This window comes from Sus scrofa, chromosome 5, assembly GCF_000003025.6.
Source record: "Sus scrofa isolate TJ Tabasco breed Duroc chromosome 5, Sscrofa11.1, whole genome shotgun sequence".
Taxonomy (NCBI): domain Eukaryota; kingdom Metazoa; phylum Chordata; class Mammalia; order Artiodactyla; family Suidae; genus Sus; species Sus scrofa.
In genome coordinates, this window is record NC_010447.5 from 8,731,213 (window position 1) to 8,740,631 (window position 9,419).

The 9,419-nt window shown below is 56.7% G+C and overlaps 1 protein-coding gene across 1 annotated transcript; it reads left to right on the forward strand.

Annotated features, from left to right (window-relative positions):
• RPS19BP1 (ribosomal protein S19 binding protein 1) lies at nt 4,151–7,596 on the forward strand. The gene is made up of 4 exons (XM_003126008.4): nt 4,151–4,303; nt 4,442–4,570; nt 6,653–6,750; nt 7,140–7,596. The coding sequence occupies exons 1-4, from the start codon at nt 4,252–4,254 to the stop codon at nt 7,272–7,274; spliced, it is 414 nt and encodes a 137-aa protein (XP_003126056.1). The 5' UTR covers nt 4,151–4,251; the 3' UTR covers nt 7,275–7,596.

Here is a 9,419-nt window from a genome sequence, read left to right on the forward strand (position 1 = left end):
CGCTGCATGCTCCCCCTCCAACAGACCCCAGAGGGAGACACCGCCAACCCCTACAAAGCTCTGAGAGGCCACATAACCTCCCCAGGTCACAAGGCTAGTGAGTGACAAAGGCGGCATTAAACACAGACCTGCTGGCTCCAGCTTCTTGAGAATTACTCTGCCCATGGGCTGATCACAGGAGCATGGAGGTCCAGCAGCTACTCACATGTGCACGTCACACCCACAGACGTGGGCACAGATCACGGGCACCCTGCCAACCCACACGGCAATCCTTCATTTTCAAGCTTATGGCACTTACTCTGCCCAAAATGCCACTCCAAGCACTCTGCACCCGATCTTCACAGCCACAATACCAGGAAGGGACCATTACTATAATCAACATACAGATGAAGAAACCAAGGCACAGAGAGGTTGCGTGACTTGCCCAAGGTCACACAGCTAGTGAATGAAAAAGCCAGAATTGGGACCTGCCCAGCCTGGCTCCAGAACCCACACTGCTACCAGACCTCAGGATCCCAGAGCCAGGAGCTCTGGGCCCCCACCACCCTCAGCCCTGGAAGGAGGGCCGGACAATATTTCTTTCTTTCTTTTTCTTCTTTTTTTTTTTTTTTTTTTTTTTGTCTTTTTAGGTCCACACCTGCAGTGTATGGACGTTCCCAGGCTAGGGTCGAATCAGAGCTGCAGCTGCCAGCGTACACCCCAGCCCAGCAATGCCAGATTCGTGCCTTGTCTGTGACCTGCACCGCAGCTCACGGCAATGCTGGATCCTTAACCCACCAAGCGAGGCCAGGGATCGAACCTGCATCCTCATGGATGCTAGTCAGATTCCTTTCCGCTGAGCCATGACAGGAACTCCTTTTTTTTGGACAATATTTCTCAAAGCCCAACTCACAGAGGAGGAAGCAGGCGCAGAGCAGGAAGGCGGGTTGCTCTGGGCACACAGCTGTGAGAGCCCAGGTGGTAGAGCCCAGAGCACCTGCGTCAGGTGCAGCCCCCTGAGGATCCCCCCAGCCCTGCCCATCACCCAACACCTCCCTTGGTCCCATGGTGACCCCGGGGGATACTGATGCAGGAGGAGACATGTGTATCACCTTTCAGAAAAGAAAGCTCCAGAAAGCCTGAGAGGGAGGCGCTGAGACCAGAGGCCAAAGGAGCCTACTCTCTGGCCATTTACAACCAGACAGAAAAGAAATGGATTTTCACTCGAGTGATCTTCTGAAGGCACTTCAAAGCCACTGATGGCAGGAGTGGGAGGTGATAGGGAGGGAGGGAGAGGGGCTCCTGTGTTAATGCAGAACAAGGTGGCAGAGGGAAGGAGAGGGCCCACACCCAGAGAGGAGACTGGCAATCACTGGTCCCCATTGGAAAAGGCAATTGGAAATTCTATTTGGAGGTGGAGAGAGGCTAGGAACTTGGGGGCAGGGCGGGGGTGGGGGGGAGCGGGCGGTGCCTGAGACAGAGGGAAGAGACAGAAAGACAGAAGACTCAGAGACAGAGAGAGGACAGAGACGTGGAGAGACAAGAGGCAGACACAAGGCAGGGCCAGGTATGTGGCCACCTCACCGTGATGCCTCTTCTGTGTGGTCCAGGGCTTCGGCTGAGCAGGCACGGGGGCCGGGAGGGGGGGCGGGGGGGGGCAGGGAAAGAAGGGCCCAGCACAGGCAGGAGCCCAGTGCTTCCACCCACAGATGAGGAAATGGGCTGAGAGCAGTAAAGCAGTTCCCCGGGGGACATCAGGCAGCCAGGACAAGAACCCACCTGTGAGACCTCATGACACCCCACACCCCACCCCAAGGATGAGGCCCAGGAGGGAGCTGCCCTCCCTGAGCCTGTCCCCTCAGGGGTCCAGGACAGGCCTGGCAATTCTTAGATGCTCAAAGGCAGGCGGCTCTTTCTTGCCCAGAGTGGGGTGGACGCTTCTGTAACATCCACCATGAACAGCTGCTGGGCTCTGACACCCAGTCCCCATTCGGGGAACAAGGGCTTTATCCATATTAACTTACTGGCTCCTCACACCCACTTTATTAGGGAGCCAAGCCCATTGAACGGGTGCGGAAACTGAGGTGCTGTCTGTTAAGGGATAGCCTAGGGTCACAAAGCCCCTGACAGTGCGTGCCCAGCTGTCATTTGCAAACCTTTTCCCAAGAAGACTTCATCTCCCTGCTGGGTGGCCCAACCTGCTGGCTCTGCCTCAGCTTCCCCACCCAGTCGTGGAAAGCCGCGGGGTAGAGACAGCAGGAAGCCAGGGCCACGCAGGGCTGGCCACAAAGAGCCAGATGTCGCCCAGGGGCGTCCTGACCCCACGCACTGACACCGCAACCTGGACCTCTGCGGACCGGATCCTGGAGCCACGCTGTGCGAAAAAGCTGTCCTGTGGCGCCACCTAGTGGCCGAACTAGCCGCTCGGCCCCACCTCAATCCAGCAGAGGTCCAGGCTCAACTGGAGATCCTGCAAGAATCCACCCTTTGGCTGCGACAATAGAATACAAAAAAATCTCTCCACCACAGGGACCATGTGCTGACCATCCTATGTCGGAAGGAGAAAGAGAGTCCCGGTCTAGCTTGGTCCGCTGCTCTCCTGAGCGGCGGACTCACCCATCCTACTTCCACCTGGACATCTCTGTTTTCATCTATCTGATTTGTGCATTCATGGAGCCTTTACTATAAGCCAAGCACAACTGCAGGTGCCAGAGATGTAACAGTGAACAAAGAAAGATCTTTGCCTTTGTAGAGCTTATAGTGGGTGGGGAAAGAGTCAATAAAAAATACATGGGAATTCCCGGGGTGATTCAGTGGAAACAACTCTGACTAGCATCCATGAGGACACAGGTTCATTCCCTGGCCTCCCTCAGTGGGTTAAGGATCCGACGTTGCCATGAGCTGTGTTGTGGGTCACAGACACGGCTCAGATCTGGCATTGCTGTGGCTGTGGCATAGACTGGCAGCTACAGCTCCGATTTGACCTCTAGCCTGGGAACCTCCATGTGCCACAGGCTCAGCCCTAAAAAAAAAAAAGGACCAACTGAGTCATCTCTGTGACCTACACTCGACAGTGTCAGGTATGCAAGAGGCCCTCAGAACATGTTTGTACAATGAATTCAGTGGTTCGTCCTCATTCCTCACTCATTTATTGTCTTCTGCATGCCAGGTACTAGGCCAGGATCTGCAGATGGAGCAGGGAACCAGACAGGATTCCTCCACACAGCAAGAACTTCTAAGCCAGACGTTCTCAAATTATTTGGTATAAGAACTTCTTTATGCTTAGAAAAATTCAGAATCCCAAAGAGCTATTTTATGTGTAAATACATAACGACAGTTACCATGTAAGAAACTAAAACAGAGAATTTATAAAATATTTATTAATTGGTTTAATATGACAAGCCTACTTATTAATATAAGAGAATTTTGTTTTGTTTTGTTTTGGGGTTTTTTTTTGGGGGGGGGGTCTCTTTAGGGCCGCACGCGGGGCAGATGGAAATTCCCAGGCTAGGGGTCAATCAAAGCTGTAGTCGCCCGCCTACACCACAGCCACAGCAATGCCAGATCCAGGTGGCGTCTTCAGCCTACACCGCATTTCACTGGCAATGCTGGATCCTTAATCCACTGAGCGAAGCCAGGGATCAAACCCGCGTCCTCATGGATACTATCCGGGTTCATTACCGCTGAGCCACAACGGAAATTCCCTAAGTGACATATTTTAATGAAATCAACTGTATTTTACAAAACAACAAAATAGTGGGAAAACACTTATATGTTTTGCATTCTTGAAAATGCCTTTAATGTCCGGTTTAAAGAAGACAGCCGTTAAGGCGAACTCTATCTGTGCGATACGTTGCTCTGGTTGAATTGCATTTAAAAATACTTCAAAAAATGCATTCTCCTTTTTCATAAAAATTGAGAATATTACCACTCCGCCCTGCCCCCGGCCTCGCCCTTGACGGAGCAGCCAGAACCGAGAGGCTTAACCTACCAAACTCTGCTGGGCTGGGCTAGGGGTAGACGGCTTCCTGGAGAAGGTGTGGCCTGGCTCGCAAAGGGTTGGTTGGATTGGGATTGGACGACAAATGTGTCCTTCGTGTGTTGGCCCCACCTCCATATCCCGCCCCCTTCCCGCCCAGTGGTAAGTATAACGCATGCGTCCTAACGCACTTCCTCTGCGGAACCTTCTGTTCTCGCTCTGGTTTCCGCCGAGAAAACAGGGGTGTCCAGGGCGGAAGTACTTGAGGCGTGTGGGCGGGGCTAAGTGCAATTATGTCGGCGGCCTTGCTGCGGCGGGGCTTGGAGCTTTTGGGGGTTCCCGAAGGTGAGGAGGGAAGGTGGGAGGGACTGGGGATGGAGCTTGCGGGGTGCGGAACGATCCAGGCCGGGCTTAGCCTCGGTGGGATGGGAGCCCTGAGCGCCCTCCGACCCGGGTCCGTGCCTTTCTCTGTGCCCGTTACAGCCCCCGAGGCCGCGCCAGGCCAGACTAAGCCTAGCCAGGCTCCAAAGAAACGGACCCGGAAGGCAAAGGCGACCCAGGCCCAGAAACTGCGGAACTCGGCCAAGGGAAAGGTTCCCAAGTCGGCGCTGGGTGAGTTTGGGAGTGGACGGGACGGGACGTGCTGCTCCTGGGATAGGGGCCTGTGCCCTGGAGGAGGGGGCACTTGAGTCAGGGCTTGAAAGGTTCCCCAGACATTTCTAGAACACCTGTGCGACGGGCGCAGGACGGGGCCCTAGGAACGCGGAGGTGAACACATCACCGTCTCAGCCCTCAAACGGGGAGAGAAGCATCATAGAGTTTCAAAATCAGCATATAGTTGCGGTGATGAAGTCTGTGCAGTAAGACTTTCGTGCTTTGAGAAGGACTTCAGGGCCAAATCAGGCTTTTCTAAGGAAGCAACATTTAAGCCCAGACCTGAAGTATAAGAGTGAGCTAGGGGAGGAGTAATCCAGGAGAATGGCATCTACAAAGTCCGAAAGAAATTCGTTGCCTTTGAAAATTTAAAAGAAACCTGGTTAAAGGCAACGTACAGTGAACGAGGGTCAGAGACGGAGCATTTAATAAAAATTAAAACTCCTTGCGCCCGGTGCTTTTCTAAGTCTCGTACAAATATTCACTGATTTCATCTCTCACAGCAACCCTGTGCCGTCGGTGCTGTTATTACCCCATTGTACAGGTGCAGAAACAGGCACCTGCCCAGATGGTACAGGTAGAAACCAGGCAGTGTGTTTCCAGAGCCCTGCTCTCACCTACGTCATTCAACTAGGAGGTGCTGTGGCCTGGGTGGTGGTGGTGGTGCAGAGATAACAGAATTGTGCAGGTGGCTGATGCAGTGAAGAGGGAGCCTTGATGGCCTCAGTGAACTGGCTGTGAGGATGGAGGGGGAAGGAGATCCAGCGGGAATGGAGCCCTGTTTCTAGGAGAGCATCTTGGGCAATGTGGTGCCACTGTACAGACTTAAGAGGGGCAGGTGTGGACTGGATGGTAGGGTGTTTTGACTTGTGGCAGGATTTCATCAGCTCCTAGGGTATCTTTGAATCCCCAGGGCGCATAGAAAGTGTTCAGGTATTTGTTACAAAGAACTATGGGTTCTAAGGAGGAAACACAACATGAGCCAAAGTGGAGGCAAGGAAGTGAGATCCGTCTGAGCAACAGCGATGCTGGCTGCTGGCGTGGAGCAGGAGCACGTGGTGTGCCGGGTCACTTCTCCATCCCAGCCATCGTCGTCCCGCCGCCCTGTCATGGCACCGAAGCGATGCGTGAGGGGACTCCCGGCCTCAGTGGCTGCCACCTTGGTCTGAGCTGCAGTGTTTATTGCCTGGATTGTGGAAAAACCTCCTACCCAGGCCCCTGCCTTCCACCCCCACCCCCAGTAATCTTGTCTCACCACAGTGCCAAAGCACTCCTGGAAAATCCTCGGGCAGACCTGTCTCTTCTCTGCCCCACACCCTCCAGGGGCTCCCGTCCGCCTCGGTGAGAGCCTGAGTTCTCACAGTGCCTGCTGAGGCCCCACGGCTCTGTCCGCTCCAGGTTCGAATCCTAGGGCTCTCCCCTCCCCACCCCCGCCATTTTCTGTTCTTCCAGCACATTCGTCACACTTCTGCTTCAGAGGTTTTGCCCAGGCTGTTCCCTCTACCCAGAATGCTCTTCCCCACAGTGTCACGCTCTCCCTCCAGTCCTTGGGCGGATTTCGTCTCAGTGAGGCCTTCTTGTACCTTCCTGTTGGGAACTGCCGCCCTCCCCCCGGCACCCCTCAACCCCTCACTGCCGTTTGCTGTTGTGTTTTTCTCCGTGAAACGATCACCCTTAAAAAATCGTTTGCCTTGTTTACCATCTCTCTTCCCACAGAATGTCAGTTCCACAAGGGCAGAAGTTTTTGTCGGTTCTGTTTCCTGCTCTTGCACCTAGAACAGTGCCTGACACAGAGAGGGCCCAGGGCATGTGTGCTGAATAAGTCACTTGAGCAGCTGGCACCACGGGGGTTTGGGCAGGATCTGTGTGGAGTGTGCTTTTGACGGAGGAGGCCGGGCTGTCACAGTGACCTAGAAGAGAGACGATGGGGCCTTTGGTGGGGCTGTGGGCGTAAGGGGTAAGCTGGGAGATGTCAGGAGGGGACAAGAGGCCTCCCAAGGAGTGAATCTGAATTGATGCCACCCTGCCCACCATTCACAGCCGAGTTCCAGAAGCGAGAGCACCAAGGTTACCTTGGAGTGAACCTGAGGTTTATGACCAGCGCAAGAAGCACAGTGTCTGAATCCGTCACCAGGCAGGTTGGTCAGAGCGAAGGAAGCTGGGGGTGAGCTGAGGCTGTTCCTGGAATCTGCGGGCATCTCAGCCCTGCCCACCTTGGCCCTAAGCACGGGTGGAGGTTGGGCCACCCTCCAGGCTCCTAAGAGCTGGAGACACTTGTGTTGGGGTGAGCCTCGCCCCAAGGGCCGGGAGCAGAGTGGGGGAAGGGGGAGGCTGGGCCTGGCCTTACTCCCTGCGACTCCTTGGGCTGTGGCTGGCCCCTCTAAGTGGAAGCAGTGTGCCCTGCCTCCCGGGGCGGTGGAAGGGCAGCCCTTAGTCAGCTGTGCCAGGTCATGTGGCTCCGAGTGGCTGGGAGTCCCTCTCGTGCCAGAGTCATCAGCCGGGGCTCCTGACTCCCACACGCCCGCAGATTGTGCGTCAGAACCGGGGCCGCAAGGCCTGTGACCGGCCTGTAACCAAAAAGAAGAAGAAGAAGAAGGCCGAGGGCACGGTGTTCACCGAGGAAGACTTCCAGAAGTTCCAGCAGGAGTATTTCGGCAGCTAGGCTCCCAGAGGGCCCGCCTTTCTCCCCTCACCACAGCCTCTGCGGCTCAGGGCCTGCAGGGGAGGCGGGAGCGGCAGGGCTGGAGCTGGCCTGGACCTGTGCCCACATCCCAACGTTGCTCCGGAGGGTCACCTCCTTGCTGGGAAGGAACATTCCTGACTGTTCTGTTTGCTTTGGCCCAAGGAGGGCCTCTGGGCTGTTTGCCGTGGAGGGCCCGTCCCTGGGCCCCCAGGGACCACACCTCTGCCAGGAGGCGGGCTAGATGGGCTTCCAGTTTCTAATAAATGTGGCCCAGCGGCTGTGAGCGCTGCCCTGACCTACAGGGTGTCTCCTGCGCCCCTGGTGCCAAGGAGCCTTCCCTCCCTCCCCACCCCACCCCACCCCTGCCACCCAGATCGGTTCTGAGAGTCCAGGTCCGAAGTCTTCCAGCCCCGTGCAGGCACCACCTCCCCTCAGGCCACCTCCCATGGGGGTGGCAGCCACAGCTGAGATGGTAGCTCTTGAGGCAAAAATAGCGCCCACAGCTGCCAGAGGCTTTGTGCCAGGGATGTGGACGCCAACGTCCAGGCGGGGAGTAGCGTGCCCTCTAAGCACCAGGAGTGGGGGCAGAGGGGTCAAGGGCCTCTTGTTTCCCCTCTTAGCTCTGTCACGTGAGGTGGGGCTCGTGGGGCGACTCAGAAGGCGACCTCTAGAAATGGGGTTTCACAGCGGGTGTGTGCTGAGCAGAAAGGTGGTGCTGGGCCCGGAGCTGCACCACGAAAAGGCAGAGGCTGGACTGTCCGGCAGGTGTGCGGGACAGACACACCAGGGAGTGGCTAGGTGCTGCTGCCCAATTGGACTCGAGTGTGGCATTGACCACAGGGCCGGGAAGCCCAGGAGTCCCTCCTGTGGAGGGCTTGGGGCCTCGTGGAGACAAGGCCCTGGGTGCCTTGGGGCAGCTCCATCCCCCACCCCGCACCTTAGAGGGCTCCTCAGGACGTTTTCTGGTAAAGGACTTCGGAAGGGCCCCTGTGGCTGGGGAGCGACCTGCCACGGGTTCTTTTGGGCCAGAGGAGAGATCTCGGGGTGCCCTCCTTTCCATCCTAAGTGGGGACAGGAGGGTTCCCTGAGGCAGAGGTGGAGCAGGGCCTGTCTGCAGGTGTCGGAGTAGGTCGCAGACCGGGAGGTCAGGTGGGCAGAAGGGCTTGTTCCAGGCCGGGGAAGGCCGAGGTTTCCCGGGCCCTCCATGCCCTCCCCTGCTGAGCTGCAATGACCCCAGTGGGGAGAGACACTCAGGTGTCCTTGGAGACATGTTCCCATCCCCTTTTAATTAGCTTAGCAAGCTGCAGGCTCAGAGGCTCGCTCTCTCGCTCCCTGGGAGTTTGCTTCAGAGACTGGGCTGACCAGGGCCCTTCTGTGGCTGTTACAACAATCACGATCAGGTTCCTGTCCCCTCCCCAGGCCTAGAGGGAGGGGCCTGCCTCCTGGGGGAGGGGGAGAGCAGGGCTTCTGCTCCTCTGCTTGTGAGTGTCCAGTAAGTCTTATGTCCCATTTGTGTCAGGGACACTGCTTGGGTGTGTGTTCGTGCCCCCTTCTCGTGCATAGTGTTAGCGCTCGCCCAAGAGTCTGGTCCTGTAGGTCGGGTGGGACTTGAACCCTGGACAGTAGGGTGCAGGTGGTCGGGAGGCGGGTGCTGGCACTGTCCGGCAGGGACTGCTGACCCTGAGCTCCAGGACCTGGGGACGGACAGGTCTGCTGGGAAAGGAAGGGACAGGAACCAGGCAAGAGGCCACTCCGTTGCCACATTGAGGCCAGGGCTAAAAGAGCCTGCTGGGCTACACCCCACAGGCCTGCAAGCCCTGTAGCTGCCCAGCCTCGAAACCCAAGACAGAGCCAGAGGCAGTGACAGAGACACAAAGGGTCCTGGGGTGACAGCCCACCATGCGTGGCAACCAGTGAGCCGGGGCGGGGCAGCACTCCTCACCACTGTTACAGGAGTGCTTGCATCAGGGGGCTCCACAGTTACCAGGGCTAGTTAAGCCTTGTAATTAAGAGGACTGGATGGTCTCGTGAGTGGAGCAGGAGGTGTACACAGAGCAGGAAAACAGCGGTCTTTCACCCCCGCCCCCGCGGCATATGGAGGTTCCCAGCCTAGGGGGTGAATTG

Excerpts from the sequence above, each read along its gene's own strand:
- RPS19BP1 (XM_003126008.4), top strand. The coding sequence starts at position 4,252 with ATGTCGGCGGCCTTGCTGCGGCGGGGCTTGGAGCTTTTGGGGGTTCCC. Across the intron at positions 4,571-6,652 it reads GGTTCCCAAGTCGGCGCTGG|CCGAGTTCCAGAAGCGAGAG; the intron begins GTGAGTTTGGGA and ends CACCATTCACAG. Across the intron at positions 6,751-7,139 it reads CTGAATCCGTCACCAGGCAG|ATTGTGCGTCAGAACCGGGG; the intron begins GTTGGTCAGAGC and ends ACACGCCCGCAG.